This window comes from Thunnus albacares, chromosome 18 (genome assembly GCF_914725855.1).
Source record: "Thunnus albacares chromosome 18, fThuAlb1.1, whole genome shotgun sequence".
In the NCBI taxonomy this organism is placed as follows: Eukaryota; Metazoa; Chordata; class Actinopteri; order Scombriformes; family Scombridae; genus Thunnus; species Thunnus albacares.
Genome location: NC_058123.1, coordinates 23969276 through 23991268, shown reverse-complemented (window position 1 = coordinate 23991268; position 21993 = coordinate 23969276). Strand labels below are relative to the sequence as shown.

The following is a 21993-nucleotide window of genomic DNA, read 5'->3' as shown; positions in this document are numbered from 1 at the left end:
TCTCTTCACTGTAAACCCCAAAGAAAAGCTCTTGCACAAATGGTTGAGAGATGTGTAACAGGATTGGTTTGAAAGGATTCTAGCTCTGGTGCGAGAAGACAACATTCTCACTTTTAATCCCATCTAAAAAGCTCTGATTCACTCTGTTGTTGTTTTTCCAGCCAGGGAAACAGCTGTCCATGAGCACATAACTGAATCAGAGGTAAAGTCAGAGATGTTGGCAGTGATTCAGAGGTCTGCAACCAGGCCACTAATATCCCTGCATTTCATTCTATTTTTAGGGATTTTTCTGACCTGAGAGACAAAAACAATGGAGGAAAAGGGTCAAACAAAATAGATCACTGACTAGAGAAAAAATAGGGGAACACTGTGGACACATTGTCAGTCTTAGGTCAATAAAAATCAGCCAGGGAGGCCCATGATATTTCACATTTGACCTTTGATCACTTGAAATAGAGGCAAAGGGGATGGCTGGTGGATGGGTTTAATAGGCTGTCTTAGCAATACAACCAAACCAAAACAAAATGAGCACAAAACAACAATTGTGAAAGGTGCAGCTCAAAAGTAAACTGATGAGAAGAGGCTGAGATACTGATCTGATGAAAGTCCATCATGAAGATCACTACTGAAATGCCATGGCTTGTATTTTCAATAAAAATGCTGCATTTTTGGTGTTACTCTCTCAGAAGTTTGGCCATCTGAACCTTAATTTATGTCAGACAGAAATTCCTTTCGCCAACAGTGTTACATGGTTCACTTGTCAAAGAACTAAGACTAACACAGTAATAAAAGGTTCAAATGCTCGAATGTGCAATTAAAATAAAGCCTAAAGGCAAGGTGGACTTGATCTGACTGGCAGACAAAAAGTTCACGCTCAGCAGTCACATGGAAATCAAGTCAAAGTTATCCTTCAACAAATGGCCATTTATATCTGTCGTCTCTCTTGATTAAGCTTTTCTCACGATGCGTCCACTCTTCCTCAGGTCTCTCCCTCCTCTGTCGGTCCTGGCTGGCTGGCTGCTCACCCTCCATGCTCCCTGACATACCCGGGTGCTGAGGAGGAAGTACAAGGGATTAAACAGAAAGCCACAACGTAGGCAATTTCAGTAGAAAGAGTGAGTAATCAACCACACACCACATATCTTCAGGTCATAAGACTAGTAAATGGTATCACTTTTCCTGCAATCAACCAACATCTAACTCCAAGAGTGTAAGTGAACTCTAGTTGTAATAATTTTCAATTTTGTCCAAAGCAAAAATTGTTTTATTTCAGAACTGATTCATCCAGAGATATTTTTTAGAATAAAAGATCAAACCAACTTGTCAATAAGACAATGATTAATTAAAACACTGAGCTCAAAGTGAAAATTGTGTGTTTGCCAAGGAAACACATACTTTTTATGGCTCCCCTAAGGCTTATTATTCATTGTAAACGTCAAAGAAATTTTCAGAAACATTTCCGTCAGGTTCACTTTTTGACCCCTGTCCACATACTTGTGTACATTTGGTCTCTCCTTTGCAGCACTTAAGCCAAGACAACTTCCCCCTCAGGGGCAATAAAGTATAACTTATCTTGTCTCAGGCTCTTTTTTATGGTTTGGTTCAGGACCTTTAATTCCAGTTAAGGGAAATCTTAACACTACACACTACAATATTTTAGTCAATAGCGTGTCTCCAACTGTGTGGCAACAGTTTGGGGAAGACCCTTTCCTGTTTCAACATGACAGTACTGCCTGTGCACAAAGCCAGGTCAATAAAGAAATGATTTTCCCAGTTTCGTGTGGAAGAGCTTGAGTGGTCTGCACAGAGCCCTGACCTCAACCCCATCCAACACAGAAAAGTGACTGTTGAGGAAATATTTAAATGTTACTCTGTAAACATTTGGGAATTATCTCTTATCTACAAAAAATGCTCCCAGAATATTCCCACAACCAAAATTTGTTTCATGGGTGACAAGTGAAAAAACCCAAATATTCAATGTATAATGGTGTAAAAACAGAGAAAAGCGAGTGACTCTTTGTACTTAAAGCTGACACCACAACCATATTTTTACCAATAAATGACAAAAATGTTGGACTGCATGGGGTATTAAACCTCAAAACCATTGGAGTACAAAGTGCTGTATAATGTCTCCAGCACTTGATTATCCATAATTGTTGTTAATGATAATTGGTCGTATTTTGTGACTTAAATCATAATTTTATTAATTCAGTTTTCCTTTCATTGATAAAATATTCGAAACTCAAGGATCGCTGACTATCTATTTTCCTGAGCTTCTCTGGAGCTAATGCAGCTCGCTCAGGTGTCCTCACCTGTCGTAACTACTGAACCTGTGTCATATGAAAACAGGTGGCTGTATATGATAATATCTGATCAAGTTCCATCCAATGGAGAATGCACTGAGATATGATTGAAAGCTCCTGAAAAATATCCAGTAAGTGAAATCTAGTGGTCAAGAATGAACCTCAAATAGTATTTTAAACAAATATGTTATCTATAGACAAGTTCTTGTTCCTGTACAGCTGAATGTAGATAACTTTTAACACTGATGAATTTGAAGAAAATGTCATGTAACAGTTATATTTTATTACATGACACCAAACTCAACAAAACTGATTAATAAATTAGGCTATTAATCTTTAGGCAATATAGTATGTCGTATTATACATGAAATATATATCTTTTTTATTAGCTGATGTTCAGTTAATCCTTTCAGAACTATCTTTGGGTTAATAGTAGCCTACCAATCAATACAGCAGTGCAAACATAGGCCTATTTACTAAGTCTATTGTGTAAATGTAGGTGTATCAAATAGCTATCACACACACACACCTTGAGCGCAGCAGAGGTCCAGCCCGTTTGCGGGGCTTGGCACTCTGTCTCCGGTACTGCATCAAGCCACAGACCAATTCGTGCGCGATCATCACGTACAGCAGGAAGATGAGCACGGCCGGATCCATTCAAATCGCGCGCACCGCTGGATGAGAACCGCGCGGTGCAAATAAAAAACGATCCAGATGAGAAAGAGCAGCACCGGGCTGCAGACGGCGCGGGGTTGCAGCCTTGTGCAGGAGGAGGGACGGTGATGGTGATGATGATGAGGATGAGGAAGATAAGGAGAGGGCCCTCGTGCCCAAGTTGCCACGTGTCCAGTCCAACTTCAGGCACTCGAGTCGCGAAACACAAACGGCTGCAGAGGTGGGCGCACGCACTCCACCCATGACAACACAGCATCCTCCAAAATCATCAGTTCATCCGAGTGAAAACAGTGATCTCTCTCTCTCTCTCTCTCACTCTCGCTCTCTCTCTCTCACTGACAACAGATGAGAGTCACGGTGACAGCTGCAGAGAGGGGACAGCGGAGGATGTTGCCGTAGAGACGCGACCGTTGCTAGGGACAGGATGTCGTCATCCCTTTCCTAAAGATGAACGAGGCATTTGACCAAATCAGAGCCATGCCGGTAGCTACCTATTAAGTGCACGCATGACTGTGTCCTCCCGCATGATTGCTTTATGAGGCTATACCATTCATCCTCTGACACAGGCTGCCATTATTGATTATTTGAATGATCAATTAATTTCTTTCATAAATATTCTTTTTCATCAACTGATAAATATTTAGTCCAAAAAACTATGAATTATAGAGGATATATAGTATATCAATACTGTCTCATCAGCAGCCAAATATTATAACAGAACAAGCAGAAAGGCAGGAAAATCTTCAAAACTGAAAAGATGCAACCATGCAATATTTTTAATTAAATAGTTAATCGATTGAATGTTAGTCAATTATCAAAGATCTTCAGAATTAATTGTTTATTAATATTAATATTTTAATTAACTTCTGCACTAATTTTTTTTTAGCAAAAATACCTGAAATTTCACTTTAAACCACCTTGCAGCCATCCATAAATAACAACTGTGACTGACAAGATTTTCTAGAATGAAGACAAATATTTAACTTCAAGCCACAATATCAAAATAATAAGAGCAACTTAGAGAATCAGATTTTTGTATTACGAGGAATGATCATCACATCAACTTTTTCACCCTAAAAATATTTCCTATCTCAGCATCTGCATGACATGATGCCGATATTTAATTTCCCCAGTCAAGCAATTTACTCTCTGAGTAAAAAAACACTCGGACACCAGTGTTTTACTGCTAAAGTTTAATTTATTTATCATCAGAGTTCAATTATTTCTTGTTTCAAAGCAGAGTAAATGTGCCCCCCCAACACATCTAAAGCAATACATCCTTCCTACAGTCTCTTTCCGAACAATAGCATTACAGCATGTTGACTTCCTTTGTAATCTGAAAATCTTTTTTTACAGTTTCCACAAGTTTGTTTACAATAATTCTTTTCTTTTTCCTTTCTCTTCAGAGGGGCACTCCAGCCAATTAGTATTGCCCTTCTGTCCACTTGTGGGACCTGTGAGAGACATATTAGAGTCAGATAGTCCCTATTGTGAGTCAAGCTCTTCTTCCATAATGCAATTTGATAGCATCTTTCGTTAGACCATCCCTGCCTGGTAATCAAGTCTTCCATGCTCCCAGCTTTTTGTTGTAAGTGTGTAGTCTCCCAGCTAAAGCTGATAGGCTGGTGATGAGTTACTGAGGGAGATGTTTTCTAAATTAATTGATTAATTCCAGAGCCATGGAAGACATTATACAACTGTTTCACAGGCTGACTCGTATATGCTCCACAACAAGTAAATTGACACTGTAAGATATTGGACAAGTGTCCCTTTAACCCATGAGAAAGAAGCCAAATCTGCTGAGTTCTCCTTAAACTAGACAAACATGATTCAGGAGTGTAGCGCTATGTGTTGTCCCTCTAACTTCGAATGTCTGTCCACAGGCAGAGAGCTGTGACCTTTGAGGGCTCCATCAGATGTTAGGCAGCTGCACCGATTAGGCCTTCATCAGTGTTTCAGTATGTGGGCTGTGCGTGTGTGTGTGTGTGTTAGTGTGTGTGTGTGTGTGTGTGTTAGTGTGTGTGTGTCATGTAAGGGTGACACAAGCAGTTCTTCTGCTGTGATATCGCCCAAATTTCACAAAGCCAACTTTAGTTGGCAGGACCCCCACTCCTCCTGCTTCAGGCCTCTGCCATGCCTCTCACATCAACAGAGACTTCCTGAAACACAAGAAGAGTCAAATCCGTCAGTTAGCACAACTTAAATCTGCCCAGGAAGGATGACAGCTTGTCGGTAAATGGTAATAGTTTTATTTAGAAGTCTGCACAAACATGTTTGAGAAATAAGAAATGACTCCTTTGAATAATTTATAATGAGTCCTATTAATTGTGTTGTTTTGGTATCTGTCATAAAATGAAAGTGAAATTGAAGCTTTAACCAAAAGTTTTTAATATTCTCTTAAAATCAAATCCATTCCTGAAATGTGAAAGAGCGGCTGCTGCTGCTGATCGGACTGTGAATCAACACTTCAGTCTGGACCATCAGTGGCTTTCAGCTAAATACACTAAAGAGAATAATAATAATAATAATAATAATAATAATAATAATAATAATAATTGCATTTGACAGGTGAAGACAGAAATGACTCCATTGAGCACCATGTTGCTTCATCCCTGCTAGATGTGTAATGTTGGGTATTTTGGAGCCTACTTTCTGTCCTTGAGTGGTCGCAGCTTTAAACCACCTTTATTCAACTATATTTAAAGAGTACATGGAAATAAGGATGAATTTACTGTCTCCCCACCAAATAAAATAGATAAATGAAATAAAACACAAGTCATAAAAAAGAACTCTATACTCACAGAAACATTATTGAACCCAGCTGCCATCGGATGGTTATGCGGTACTGTAACCTTCGAACGGTCTTGCTGAAATGAACAAATGATTAACCATGAATCAGACACAATACAAAAAGGATTTCTGCTGCTAGCTACATTACATCCACAATACCCACAATTCACTTGTGGGTACATACAGTATGTTGCTGGTTTACTGTGGCTGATTCATTTTCTCTCTTAGGCAAACAGCAAATTGTTGAAGACATTACTTAGCCAGTTGAGGGCATTTTGGTTGAGCTAACTACATAGAAAACAGACAAAATGACCAATGTCACAAGTGCTATGGTACTCCATCTTTGTTGTAGTTTTATTATCATTTAAATTACACCTCAACAACTGCAAAACATGACTGCCATGAGATTGATAACCTTTATGTACACTCTCTCGGTTCTGTAAATTAATTGAGTTAATTTTCACACTTCTCCTTATCTACTATCTGTTATTCTCTCTGTGATAAGTCTAAATCATAGTAGATTACATTTTAGAAATGATTTTAGCATTCAGTGTAGCCTTTGTTGCTGCCATGTTAATTTAGCTCCTAGTTTAGCTTCTAGTTATCCACAGTTACCATATCCTCTCTAACTATACTACAATGGTTTGTGCTGACTGAGTGTTTCTTCTAAAGAGGCATGTCTGTAAATTAGAAATGCTTATCTATAGATGTTGCAGGCACTCAAGGGTTGTTTTTTGGCAAGTTTTTTCTTTTCCAAACTGAAGGTCTAGTGGTTGTTGTATGCTTTACAGATAATGAAGCCCTTTGAGGAACATTTGTGGTTTTGGGCTAAAGTTGACATGACTTGATTTACAACTAGTTAATTACAGCGGGAATCTGAAGAATCCCAGCAATGAACTTTAGGATTAGACTCAAATTGTAATAAACCAGAATTATCCTCATTTGACTGAGTTTTTTTTAAGTGTTGTCACAAGTTTTAATGTCATTAACTTACTGTGGTTTCAGCTTCATATCCCTCATTACTGAAACCAACACCAGCTGAGGAAGATGATGGGAATGATGGTGGAGATTGTGATGGACCAGCCTGAGCTTCTAAGATTCTCTGTTTGATTAGCAGGTACCAAACCAGCACGGCGACCACCGTGCCAATCAGCAGCAGGACTATGATGACGGACGCTGCAAGTGCTCCTTTATCGTCTTTCTCTGATTTGGCTACAGAGGAGATGGAAAATGTTTAGATTTCAGTTCCAGTAGAGAATAGTGCTGAAGACAACAAGAACATGTTACATTTCAGATAGGAATTCAGTGTAAGGCTGTTCAGCTGGGTTTGCATTTCAAGCCAAACTGCTGACATTTAACAAATTCCTTTGCTGCTGAACAATTTTCGAAGCATACCATAGGTTTTTAGTCTTATTTCCTACCTTCTAGGCAGCGATTCAATTAAATGAATTTCAGTGTGCTATGAATATCAACTTAAAACCAAGTTTGCAATGCAAGAAAGCATCTTCCAATATTCCCCAAAATGTCCAACTATTCTTTTAAAAAATCCTGGTATTTTTCAGAGAAAATAAGTAAAAACAAAAAACACATGTGTTACACATATGTTGTTAGCGCTTAATTGGCTGAAAAACACATAAAATCACTGGCCCATCTTACTTGCAACTATGTTGTCTTGGTTATCACAGCTGACCTCAATTGTGTACTCAATGTCGTCCAGAGCTACAGAGCCGGATGTGCCTGTGATTCCTTCAAACACAATCTGTTAACAACAAAAACAGCAGCAGAGATACAGTAGTAGTCAGTCTCATGTAAGGAATTTGAACTTGAAAGTTACAATGAATTGGAGCTGCAACAATTTGTCTATTAATCAATTAGTCAATAATGAATTAATAGGCAACTAATTTGACAATTGATTAATTAACATGTTATAATCATTGTATTAGTATTCAGTGTTTTATAGCAGATGAGAGTCTAACCTGGTATTCCTCAGTAGACTTGATGTCTACATTGAAGCGTTTCCACGGTCCTCCCAGTTCTTTCACCACCAGCAGCTGCAGGAGACGACCTTCAGACAGAGCCCACACCTTCAGCTGGCTGTCCGCTGCATACAATTAAAAAAGTGGGTCGTTACAAAATATAAAAAGGGGAATGCAACACACACACCAGCATGCACCTGAATTGAGATTAAATGTGGATCTGGATACAGCTTTAGAGCTGTATCAGCCCAGCCACAGATGAACCAAGCTTCATTAAAGTTTCATTTAGAACATTGATCCTTACATGAGTAGGGCTTGTAGGCCCAGAATTTCAGGCAGGTGCCTTTGGTTGAGGGCAGGTGGGGGCTCAGCAGCTGAGCATTTTCATAGACACTTGTCCGGTTGCTGCTTGGAAAGATCAGGAAGTGACCTGGCGGAAAGAAAAGGGAAGGTAGATTATTTTCCACTTCAGTATGTTTTCTTTTGTACATGTTGGATGAACAAACACACACAGAAATGTTGTTCTCTTAATGACACAATATTCAGTCGCTTGTCTCTGTTTCTCTCTCTGGTTTACCTTTCTCTGTTCCCAGAGTGTGGTCCTCAGGGGGGGTGGAGTAGTGTCTCTCTCCCTCCTGACTCGTCAGCTCCCAGTCCAGTTTATCCAAATTGGCGTTTTGAGTGTTGCTCCAGCTGCACATTCCTCTCTCCAGACTGCACTTAGAACCTTTAACAGAACAAAATTATACATGACACAGAGAAGATACAACAGTGTACTGTTGTTTAACATTGAAATGTTACAAAATACAGATTGTATGTGGTACAGTTTGTTTTCTTTAATTAAACCTAGTAATAATGTCACCATAACTTGACTTTTATGTAGTCTTTTAATTAGATGTGGACATGTGTATAAATAACCAAGTTCGCTTAGAAAAATCTAAAAGTCTGTCATGTTCCACCTTAGTTTTGATGAAGCTGATACGAACCTTGACTCTCACACGGAAAAGGTAAAAAGAAGATATCATCAATTGCAATAGCAGTGTCTTTGCCTCCGGCTCCCACCACCTCAAACTCCACCTACAGAACAAAATGAGCACAACATCAGCGTGGTTACATTGACAAACACAAGATCTTAAATATTAAAGTTCCCTAAAAACAATTCTCAAAAGTTTCTGGGTAAAATTCTATTGGAGAGTTGCGACACCCTCACCAAGACATTTAAAGACGTCTCTGAATTAGAGAAGCATTTTAAAATTAATTGTGGATAAAACAGAAACTAAATGGGACATGAAGGCAAAATAATGAACTGTGTGACAGAATATGTTTCAAAGACCAGGGAGTCTTTTCATGCATAATACTCAAACAGAATATATTAATTTGCATATTTTTCATGTTTCATCACTTTGTATGAAATACTTTATTAATAGCACACTTCATGAATTCATAAATTATTTTCTTAATGCATAAACTAATTACTTGTTTCATAACTGACCACTTGAAAAGTCTATAATTGTTCCAGCGTCCCTCTCCAGCCTCTACACTGTACCTGCCAGTCCACAAGGACACTCGAGATGTTTCCGTTGCCATGGCGCCAGACTTTTCCCTGGCTCAGAGTGTCAGAGAAGATCTTCACCCTTTCTCCTTTCACTGGCTTCATGTACACTGTCAGATAACCTGCAAACCACACACACACACACACACACACACACACACACACACGTCATATCGTGTTTTTCTGTCACTTTTTTGTGTGTGTTTTGTGTTTTTCAGTGTGTGCAGGTGTCTCACCAGGATTCACTCCATCCGTGTGATACCAGAAATTGACACACTCGGTCTTCATGGTTCCATGGCGAACAGGAGATGTGAGGACTGACGTACCGCCAGGGGGAAGGATCTTCGCTCCAGTGTTCACCATCATGTAGTAACCTGAGCACAGACCGGGCAGAGGAATCCTTGTTTACATGTGTGTAATTTCAATTTTTGGCACATTTGGCACCAAATGTTTTGTAATTTTGTGCTAATTTTCTGTTTTATATCATTCTAAATTGAATATCTTTGGGCTATGGGCTGTTGATTGAGCAGAAAACAGATATTTGAAGACTAGTGATGGGCATTTTCAGTATTTTCTGACACTTTGTAGACTAAATTATTTTTAAAAATAATTGAAAAGCTTATAACAGATAAATCAATAATGAAAACATTGTTATTTGTTGCTAGTCACTACTTGAATGTAAGAATGTCATTTAAAGTTTTCTAGTTTTCGATTTTTTGTTGCTCTTAAGTTCTTTATGTGTGAATATTTATTTATATTTACTTATTTCATATCTGAATTGTAAAAAAATAAAACCTACAGTAGTTGGCAAAACAACCTTTTATTCTTCTGACAGTAACTGACCAAAAATATCTTGAATGAACCATGACTGATATTAGTAGTGCCCACCTTTACTATCATTTCTGAGGGAGCGACTGCATAGTTGTGATGTATAATGTAGTGATTGGTAATAAACATTCAGAGTCTCTCATTTCTCTGCATGTGTGTTCAAATATTAATATTATTTACCCAGATCAGTCTCCAGAGTGTGGTCAGTTTTGGGTCCAGCCAATGTTACGCCGCGTCCATTGCGGTGGATCCAGCGAACTTCACCAGAGCTGGTGAACCCACACTGCTGGCCCTCAAAGGAACACGTCCTCGGCACGGTGCATGGACCTTCAGCGAACACCACATCATCAATGGCCACCTGCCCATCAAAGCCGGCGCGAACTGCTTCAAACATCAGCTGTTGGTAGGTCAAAAGACAGACAGATAGGGTTAGTTGAAAAAGAAGAAAGATCTTATCTGTTTTTGACTACTTGCTTAAAGCTGCAGTGATATTTTACCACATGGGGGCAGAGATTCCCAAAACTCCAAACCACTTGATTAAACCCCCCTTTTATTCTATTTTCTCCCCTTCTGTCACTTTTTTGAAAAAATATTACAGATACATTAAGCTCTGTCACATTCATTCATAATTTCAGGCTGACTGTTATACCGTACCTGAAAGCCTGTGAGCTGATGTGGTACTGAGCAGTGTGCTTGGTGCCAGATGTTGCCATGAGCTCCACTGCGGGTCCATAGGATGTGCTCATAACCATTGTTATCTAACAGCTTCACATTCAGAACACCTGGATGGAATCAGTGGGTGGAAGAGGAGGAGGGAGTAACCAATTAGGTAAAATTCAGTTACAAACCGACATATCTGCATTTTTGAACAACTTATTCACTCTTAAACTGATCAATAGCAAGTTTAATTTGTTAGAGTTAAATTGACAAAAAAACATCACTGTTGCCATTGTCCCCCTCAAAATGCACGCACAGCCTCGTAGAAACAACTTGGAACATCACAACATCAGTCTCATCCCGGCTCAACATCTCACCTGTGTTCGGCCCGTAAAGTTTGTAGAAGAAGGACAGACAGTAATCTGTAGAACTTGGCATCTGCGGGTATGAAAGTAAACGTCCAAACACACCACGCAGTGATGAACTCCACATGTCCACAGACAGACTTTTGCCTGGACATCAACAGAAAGATGGAAAACTGAAGTGAGTTTTAAAGCATCACAATTATACTGTATCTTCTTTATGTTTTGTAGTGATTATTAATGCAATTTATGAACTACATTATATACTAAGTGTGCACATTTACCCCAATTAAACTATTCAGAAATGTATTATATTATAACTTTAAAAAGATAATAGTTTTGTTCATATTGTCTATTGAACAGAATGGAGCACTGCTGTCACTCCATGTTCCCTGATACAGTGACTATGAATATAATGATAGCTTAAAGGCTCGAGGCTATTTTGGGACTAGAATAACATCCCAAATGTCAGATCTCAGAATCTCACCCTGATGAACATGGAAGTTTGAGTGTTGTCAAGGAAACAAACTTTCAGACAAAAAAATGTATAATAATAATCATAATAATAAATATATTAATAATATATAATAATAAAATGATTTAAATGGAGAGAACACCTGAAAGAAACTGGTAACTTATTATTGCACCAAACCATGATTTCAATATGTATTTTTTACTCTACATGACATATTTAAAATGTTATGTTTTCTATGAATGAGGCCAAGGAAACATGAAGGTTAAGTATGTGTCTCTACTGAGAAGGACACTGTGTATTTTTGTATATACACTGTTTATTTTTAAATGACATTACCAATCCCGATGGTGTGGTCTATCCCATCAAGCACCGTCCACTCAAAGTTGTCATTGTGGTCCTGATACCATCCACACAGTCCGTCCTCAAAGTTACATGACAGCCCTGGCCAAAAAAAACCCAGCAAAAACATCAAGGCATTGAGAAATCTATAGGTAAAATATTCAAATATTAATTTACAGTATCATGTTTGTATTTTGTCCTTAGTTACCTGTTGGAGTAAATGGAAAATACTCAGCATGACAGCCGATGTAGCGAACGTTTGCCACTTTAATCTTGGTACATCGACACATTTTTTTAGCACGAGCTTCAAATTCCAGCTGATAAAGATAAAACAAGAAAAACAGAGGAGCCCTAATAAGTGAAAAGACATTCACAAAACTCAACAAATTCATCTTCAAGTGTTAAAGTTCCTTAGCTTCTGTTTGTTACTGTCTTGCAATCACCATTTTTACACTCATGATTACATTCTAGTCGCAGATGCTGCTGTCCTCAAAAATCAAAGTCTGACTTATTTTGAGAAGAGTGGATCATATTTGTAAGTCAAGTGTTATCATCAAAGTAAAAAATTTGAAATGTAAAAATGTAAAAATGACAATTTGTTACAAGTTGCCATTTTTGTTTAAATAAAAAATCTACTTTCCACCTGGCAAAATATTTTTTTACCGACAGGATAAAGACTGAGACTTTGGGGATATATAAAATGTTTCCACTCTGATTGTTTTCAGACAACCTGACTTTTTTTCAAAGATTGACCTGTGTTTATTTTAGAGGAGAACAGTATCTGTGAGTCCAATTTCATCATCACCGCAAAAAAATTTAAATGTAAAGGTGATGATTATATGAGACAAGTCCTAAAAAAAAAGCTCACCTGGAAGCGATTTTTCCTGGATCCAATAGATACTTCAGCATGTGCCCACACCCCTTCCTCTCTTCCCGTCTTCCCACTGAACTCCCACAGCTTAGGCTGCATGCCCATCACGCTGTCAATCACCCTCACTGACACCTCACCTGCAGCAGAGAGACATAATTGGAGTCCTATTAAAACATCCAAATTATGTGTCTTTATTATGAAAAAAACCCCCATTAAATTAACAGCTATACCAATGTGGGATGGATTTCCAGTCAGTGCATAATCAAAGCTGAGGGTGCAGGCTGGGCCGGAGGGTCCCAGGAGGGGGGTCCGTGTCAGGGCTTCAGTCAGTTGCTGGCCTGGGGCCTTGGCCACATACAGGTAATTCTCTAACAAATATGAAAGGGAGGGAAAAGCATCATGCCAGAGAGAGAAATATTTAAAGATTATGCTTTTTAAATCAGTATATAGTAATAATCAATAAGTAAAGAAAGTGATGATGTACCTTTGGCTGTGGCATTTTTGTACAGCACCCAACCTTGACTCCCAATGCTGGTATCAGTCCAGCCTGAGCTGCCGTCAGGGTAAGAGAAATCCCCTGCAGAAATCATTCATGGAGACATCACATTCAAAATGAGTTATGTTATGGTATTAAAAACAACATCAACAAAAATAACCTTACAACAACAACTTGCATTATTGCTGTATGTTACAAGTTCAGTGCTTGAGACAGGGCTCATTAAGATTAGAGCTGACTAAAGCATATTTGGGACCTTCAGTTTATTTTCAATTTTGGGTATCAAAATGGTACAAAAACAGAATACCTGTATTAAAAAATGAAACCAGGACTACACAGTTTGTCGAAAACATAACACTGGATGACATTATTTGTCAGTTCTTCCCAAAATATAATATTTGGTCAAAACAAGTAAAGGCAAGGGTAAGAAAAAAAGCTGGACGTCATGGTTTAAAGAAACAAACATCTGACCTCATCCCTATGAGGCGCTATGACAACATCGCACTCCTTCCTCCTTTGTTTCTCAGTGACAACAGTCATATGCACGGTCAAGAGTTGACTTGTCAGGAAAATGTAAACAGATTATTTTTAGTGTTTGAACAAACAACCAGTGATGTTGTTTTTCCTGGTGAGGACAGTCTTGCTCCACCTTGGACTGAATATTTTAAACTTTCAGGCCCATAAAACCGTTTTTAAAAAAAATACCCATTCTGTGTCTGTCATCCCTCTAACACTAGTGTGTGTTTTTCTTATGTTTTCATTGTGTAATTTGCTCATTTGGGGGGCCCCCTGGTGGCTCCTGAGGCCCTAAGCAGCCTTACTTAATCCTCAGCTGGCTCTTCAACCTTTGCAGACTTGTTGATAAAAGTAAAACTTGGTAAACAGGATAAACGAACTCACCACATTTGGATTCATCATGTCCTTCTTGACAGTCAGGGTGAAAATTGCACATCTTGTCTGGTTTCTGGCAGTGGTGTTCAGGACCATCCGGGAATTCCCCGATGGTATTACTTTCTGTTCAAGAAGAGAGAGTGAGATAGCAGGAAGGAGATACTTATTCTTACTTTTCAGATGTGTGGAATCACAAAATTAAAAGTTCAGACAGTTGAAGAGATTACCATTTGATAAGCGGCATTCAGGAGACAACACAATGCTGTCAATACCGATACCTCCATACGCCATGTCCCTGATTGCTGCCATTATTACAATCTATAATGGAGAGGAAATTCAACAGCAGAGGGGAAAAATAAGAAATAAGAATAAAGGGTAAATTTCATCAAAATGATTTAAATACAACAAAAAATAAACTAGAGATCTGAAATCGTTAATTATTAATTTGCTCTGTACCTAGATTAGGAAAGAATTCATCATCATTTAATTTAAACATCAATTATAATTTTTTTGCTCCTATCATCATTATTTCTCTCAAATGATGAAGCACTGACAACCTGCACTAAATTTGCATTAATTCTGTTATTCCTTACTTCTATTTATCAAAATGTAGTGCTCAGTAACTGTTTAAAATATGCTTATAATAAATTTATTGCTGTTATCATTTTCACTGCTACAAACTCAGGTGAACTACTTACTGCGAAAGTACTGTTGGTGACAATGTCCACTTCTGTTTTCACCCAGACATCACCCAGGGCTCCACCCCTCTCCCACACCGGGTAGATTTTAGTATCCGCCACCATCACTGTCAGACCGCCGGACCTTGGCCCAAACTGGTGTGTGTACATCACCAGCTATAGTGGGCAGACACAGGAGACTTGTTGAAGTAGGTTCAAATTATGCTTAAAAATATATAATTTCTTAATTCAAATGTTTTAAACATGATGAAATGACAATTAATTCATCGGAGTCTCAGACATTTTCTTTCTGAATATTTTCCTTGTGTAAAGAATCTTTTTTATTTTTAATTTTAAAGAGAATCAGTACATGTTAAGTGGGACTGTATGAAAATTACCGTGAAACTGAAGCGTAAGAGTGAAATAAAAACCTCTCTGATTGAGGAGGGAACTTGGGATTCACCTTGCAAGGGTGTGAACTATTGGTGGGTTGAAGAAACGGACTTTGGAAAGATGCCCAGTCGTCTTTGAGACCACCCTCAGGGACGGTGACATAAAGGAAGTAACCTGCAATAATAAGAATAGTCTTTTTTTAAAAATATTCTTATTTATTTACAAATTTACTTTAAATACTTACAAAAGAGTAACACCAAACACATGAACTGTGAAGCAGAACAACAATGTGGTTTCAACAATAAAAAAACATACTGTACTGACTCTGATTGGTCAGATATGATACCTGATCCGGTGTTGTTGGAATGATCCCTGCCTGGTCCTTTCAGAGGATCCGTCAAAGAGATGGTTTCCTGATTTGTCCTTTCCCATTTCAGTGAGGAAAATGATCTCAGGTCCCAATCACACAGGCCGTCCTCGAAATCACAGCGCCTGTACTCTCCTGGAGACACAAGACACACACATATCTCACTTTGACTGGTGATCACTGGATATGCATGTTGTAAAATGTACTCTGTAGATTACATGGAAAGTAATTTCTTGTCTCTGAATATGAAGAATATTGTGGGATAATGGAAAGTGTACTCCATACAGAGAGTGTTGGAAGAAATTGGATATTTCAGTGGGAAAGTTGGGAAAGCTGTTGTGGAAACAGAGGTGACAGCGCTCGTTGTTTGTTTACTGGTGTACATTTGCGTTCTCTTGACAAACAACCATTTGATCATGCAAATAATGACTTCTTCTTTCGGTGAAGCAAAGGCAGCAGTAGCTAGTAGTTTTTTTTTTAAGATAACTGCCTTTGAAACTTCCACCTCCATCCAAATTAAATTTAATTGAAGGCAATTTTATTAGCTAAAATCTTAAAAAAATATATATGTGAAAAACTCAGCAGCAGTGTGTCTTACAAACAATATCCTAGTCTCTCTGGATAATTTACAGACAACGCTGTCAACAGTTTCTATTGGGACTATATCTTCTGTCGAAAGTGATTCCTGTTAAATCTGCAGTGAGGTCTGTGGATACCACAAAAGTGTTGGACTGGTCCCAGAATCGCTTCTCCATAATAAGTCTTGCACTGTCATCACAGAATCTTTTGTTTTGTGCTGTGACAGTTTGTACGGTGAATCATGCGTCTTTAGACAGATTCCTACAATATTTACGGCAGGTTCTCTGCTGTAATTCAGAAGACATGTGATTTCTCACCACAGTTCTCCTCATCAGTCCCATCACCGCAGTCGTCAGTGCCGTCACAGACCTGCTGCTCCTTCACGCAGCCCTCACGCTTACACTCTATCATCCCTCGTGGACAGTGTTGACCAGGGAGGGGTACTGATGATGTAATGAGAGAAAAACAGCATTAACACCAAATCATGATTATGATGATCAAACCTAATGTGTGTATTGTGAAGAAATACACATATTAAGTCATAAGTTATAAGAAAAAGTTATATATTTTTAAAGCTTTTTAAACTTTTGTGTTTTTGTTGTAACTGAATTCTTGGCATAAGTATATAAGAAAATGAATGTGTGATTATTAAGTTATATACAGTTAATTTTAATTAATCCATTTATAAGGCAGAAACAACACATGAAAGAGATATTATGAAGCACTCACAGGGCAGAGCACAGTCCAGAAACTCCATCTGGTCTATGGCCACATCTCCTCTTCGTCCGTCAGAGCGCTGCGAGTAAATAACGATGTGAAAGGCTGTGGAAATACGGCCCAGATACATGGTGTCCTCCCTCCAGCCTCGCACACTTGTGGCCTCAGGACGCCACACTACGGATTCTTGAGAGTCCGGGTGACGGATAGACGCCCACAGGGGTGAGGAGCCCAGTCCTCTGTTGCCTTCAGGAAATGATAGGAAATGAAATTTGGTCTCAATGTACACAACAATAAATGACTTATTAATTACTATTTTAATTGCCAAAGTTAAAGGATTATAAGATGCAGTAGAGCAATCAATTAAATTAGAATTATGAGAAATAAAAGTTGCACAAATTAGTATGAAATCCAGTCATTGTGAGAAGCTGGCTGAGGCAGACAGTTTACCTGAATCCCACAGGAAATATCTGAGACGAAGACGACATGTTGGTGAAGTCTGTTGAATCTTCGGAGAGACTAAAGCTGCCTGACTGAGATGCGTTGTCTTCACTTCACTTACCCCCATAAACCAACCTGTGTGACGTCAAATTAGACATGTTATATTTCACATTATTATTTAGTGCTGTTTGATCTAAAGCAACTTGTTACACTCACATTTTTGTAGCTAAACTAACCTGTAACATTAAAGTTATAAAATTAAGTTAAAAAGAAACTAAAACTAAATATGTCTATACATATAAGGTAATGTAAATAATGGCTCATTCCAAGCTGTATGTATGCGCATATACACCAAGTTCTATCAGTCTGGTTTTGATCTATTTGCATCATTATTTACTGCAGTTATTAATCCTTTAAACAGCTGATCTAACTGAGATCATAATTGCTTTATTAACAGAAACCCATGTACAGCAAAACATACAATGTACAAAAAAAGCACACAAAAAAGTGAAAGCAAACACATATAATTCAAACACACAGCTAACACACAATGGACAATTAACTTCAAATGGAAGAAAACTAAATTTATAATCTGAGGATCATGTTTTAAAATCTTCAACTAGAACTGAAGTTTCCAATATGTCTTCCATCTATACTTTCTTTATGACATGTTGTAATCTAATATCTTAGTGTTCAACACATGTCTTCTTGTTAAATGACGACTAACTGCTGGGGAGAGATCGCTGTTGTTATAGTTGACCTCACAGCTGCAGAGAAATTAGTGGATGTTGAAGCTGGCTGTGAAAATCACCCCATGTTCCGTTAATTACACACTACATCAGTGCGTTTCATGTTTACACAGTTCTTTCATTAGGAGTCTCTGCAAAAACCTTGGAGTCACTTACTGTTCAGTTGCCATTTATAGCATGAATGATTTTAACTTAATTTCATGCATCTTTTCAGTGGTATAATTGTGTGGTGGTTGCTATAGAGACATAACTCAATATCAGTCAAAATTATAATATTTTCTCCATTCCTGTAACACATCAGTCTTTGTTATTTCTGTGCACCACTCACTGATCAACACACCAGCAACAAACAAATTGTTATTAGTTATTATTAGTTCTAACAGTGTTCATTAAACAGAAAAATGCATCTATATTACTTGGTTATTAACTTCTCATCAAGTGTATTTACAAGGTCAGAAATATTGGAAACAGCTACACTCATAAACTCACACTGCTGTTTTAGTCATTGTAATTTTCTTTGGAGCAGACACTAAAATGTGAATTAATCACCTTGATCTTGCAGAACTGTACAGAACAATCAAATACATTTGGCAGAAGACAGCAAACTGACAAATAAATAGTGTACTGTCTTGAAACTTGTATAGACACTTGTGGCATATACGACATCAGGGTGATATAAAAGGGGATAAGTAACTGTGTACTGAAGCATACCTGTAGCTGTACCGATGGTGAAGTCAGAGGACGGTCCACTGTTGGGCAGGGTGTCGCCTCTCTGACGCCTCTCCCAGAAGTATTCTCCATCCAAGGTGTGGGCAGTCCATCCACACATCCCTGAGTTCTCAAAGTCACACTCATACCCCTTCCCACTGTAGCCTGGAAAGGTAAAACGGTAAAAAAAAAAATTTAAAAAAAAGAAAAGAAAAAAACAGAAAAAATTGAATCAGTAAAATCAGTTTTCAAAAAATTTTCTAACATTGAAGACAAGATCTTTTTATGTTATATTAATAATATACTCAGACATATAACTTTGAAGTGTTTTTGTCCACCAGGCTTCAATTTTGTGCTACTTTTTGATATGTAAATGATGGAAAAGTCATTATTAGATCAGGTGCCAGCCTCAGTAGATACACTGTCGTCTTGGTAAGTGAAGAAGTTATGATATTTATAATAAAGTTGCAATTGAGAGTTCAGTTTTCAGCGGTGTGTTTTAAACATGTTTAAATGTTGTGAACGTACCACAGTCCTGCTCATCGCTGCAGTCAGTGCAGTCACACACAAAGTCACATCTCAGGTCAGTCTCACATGGATTAGCCTGAGCACCAGCTGCTGTGTCATTAGATAGAAACATCAGAAGACAGTGTTACTTCAAGTTAAATCAGAAAATCAATACAAAATATTAAATAAAGCAAATGATTAAACTCTGTCAACATGTGTCGTTTTCTGAAATGATTTAATTTTTAACATCAGATCATGTCTATGACTTAAACAGGCTTGACAGTTCATTCTTGACATGGGAACTTCATGTGCTGATTAAGAGTGTATGATACAGTTGAAAACGTCAGACGCTAGTAAGTGGACCTTGATTGTTGTGTCAACTGTTTCCAAGGTCAAGAATGATCTGTCAAGCTCAGCTTATTGCTCATGTTTTTAATGTAAGATCTTAAAGGATAGGTTCAGAATTGTTCAAAACAGTCTTAAAACACGTCCATATGAACAGTGAAAGAGGTTTTCCTCGCTGTTATCATTCCTCTTGTTCATACTGGCTATTAAAATATTACCTTCTAATGTGCTTTCAATGTAAGTGATGGAGGCCAAAATCCAGAGTGTGTCCACACAGTCATTTTGTGAACAGATGCATTTAAAAGTTGATGTGAAGCTTATATGAGGCTTCAGCAGTCTGAGTTAGTCATATCAAGTGGATATCTGCCACATTTACTGTCTTTTTAGCATCAAATAGACTGTAACGTTGAAAGATATCTACTTGATTTGATGAATGTGGTGGACTGAAGCTGAACAAGAGGAATGATTACAGCAAGAAAAACATGTTTCAATGTTCATTTAGGCTCCTGGCTGTTGTTTTAAGACAGACTTGCAGAGTTTGTGTAAAGTAACAAGTCAGCCTTCAGATAAATGTGGTAAAATAAAAAGAGCGATATATTTTATTCTATTTTATTTTTTACTCTGAAATTTCATGAAGGAAAAATGTAAAATTCCATAAATAAGTAACTGTTCTTACATTTATTACCTTCTTTCTTTGCCTCTGTTTGAAGACTGTATAAAATCCCACAGATGACTCAAGCACAAACACTTATTCTCTTATCAGGACTCATTGCTCTCACAGATTTATGGCATAACTAATGTCAATAGGCTCAAAGGCCAGAGAGAAGTAATCAGGTTGCAAGCAAAATACCATCCGACCATCCAAAGGTCTCTGATTAAGACTCAAGACTTTTTGCTTCATCAGCCTGATGGCAGGAAATTAAACATAACAGCAAGTAGGATGATGAATCATGTTTCAAACTGAGAAAATGTTGAGTCATGACTCTAACTGAGTTCAATCAAAGAAAAGAGAAAACTTCTTAAAACTTATTTTTCAATGGGAATATTTTTCTGGTTGTTCCTTTTTAATGTGAAATAAATGTAAATGTGAAGAAAGAATTATTGGATGATGATTGGATCCTGATTTACTATATTTTGTTTATACCCAAACAAGACAAATTGTTGTTTATAGCTGAAGTAGTTGATATATTTTACTTAAATTAATGATTTTATGGTTATTTTATTGTTATCTTTTGATAATATCTTCACATGATTAGTATTTTCTTAATGCATGTAATTATGTATGTGGCTATTTCTCTTTTCTGTTTTTTTTTCTTTTTCAAGGCAAAAAAAAATCTAGAAATATTGTTAAGAATTCTAAAATTATGCAATGTAGGAAATCTTAAAGATAATTTGTGCTTGTCTTAACTGGTTTTGACATTTTTATGGGCAAAAAAGGAAAACAGTCTTCTGCATAACGATGAAAATGGATATTGCAAGAACAAATTATGTCACCACAAGCGAGCATATGTAGTTAGACATAAAGTAAGTTTTCCAGTTAGTCTATTTAAAAGAAAAAAAAGAAGAAAAAAAAGATAATATCATTACATAATATAACATAATACAATAATAATAATAATAATAATAATAATAATAATAATAATAATAATATAATGATAATTTAATAATAATAATAATAATAATAATAATAATAATAATAATAATAATAATAATAATAATAATAATAATAATAATAATTACTATTATTATTATTATAATATATACACACATATATACACATATCTCAATGTAAAGGTCTAAATGCTGTTTTGAAGTCTTTTTTGAGTGGTTGAACTTGTAAGTAAGACATTAAGTTAAGATGTTTGGCCAAACTTTAGTGGCTTGTTTAGAAATCTGAATCTGAATTTCTACTCTACTTAAGATAAGTTTAGCCCAACAAACAGCAGCATAATTTCTACATTAAAAAATTGACAATGTTTGAATGGAGTTTGGCTGAATGTGCACTTACCCCATTGCAGAATCAACAGCAGAAAGAGGGCTGAGCCCCTTGAATGTAACATCTTTCCTCTTCCACCAGCTCAGTGAAGGACTGAACACAACCTGGAAAGTCTTCTCTAGTTAACTCTGACCCGTCTCCGTTTCTGAGATAACAGCTGGACTTTAAATTCACCAAGTATGCAAGTGCAACAAACCATAAAACAATTTCCTCTAAATCTACGGATGTTTCACAGGATACATCCGTAGATTCAGCAATAAATGAAGTACACACAATTGGCAACAGAACTGCAGAACAAT

General features: G+C 37.4%; 1 protein-coding gene across 2 annotated transcripts; it reads right to left on the bottom strand.

Moving 5' to 3' along the window:
• Window positions 1–4156: 4156 nt before the first annotated feature.
• mamdc4 (MAM domain containing 4) lies at window positions 4157–21790 on the bottom strand. Of its 2 annotated transcripts, none has more exons than XM_044332707.1 (29): window positions 21707–21790; window positions 19375–19464; window positions 18850–19011; window positions 17399–17524; window positions 16961–17194; window positions 16549–16674; window positions 15632–15787; window positions 15356–15459; window positions 14914–15069; window positions 14443–14533; window positions 14225–14338; window positions 13313–13405; window positions 13059–13196; window positions 12826–12965; window positions 12166–12274; window positions 11955–12059; window positions 11159–11293; window positions 10779–10906; window positions 10305–10521; window positions 9533–9670; window positions 9291–9418; window positions 8731–8821; window positions 8322–8471; window positions 8049–8174; window positions 7745–7869; window positions 7425–7527; window positions 6763–6980; window positions 5780–5845; window positions 4157–5137 (listed from the first exon to the last, which is right to left on the bottom strand). In XM_044332707.1, exons 1-29 carry the CDS (start codon window positions 21756–21758, stop codon window positions 5099–5101), a joined length of 3660 nt encoding a protein of 1219 aa, XP_044188642.1. In that variant the 5' UTR covers window positions 21759–21790; the 3' UTR covers window positions 4157–5098. The 2 variants fall into 2 exon arrangements, with proteins under 2 accessions (XP_044188642.1, XP_044188643.1); XM_044332708.1 differs by having other exon boundaries at window positions 19375–19461; window positions 21707–21785.
• Window positions 21791–21993: the final 203 nt, after the last annotated feature.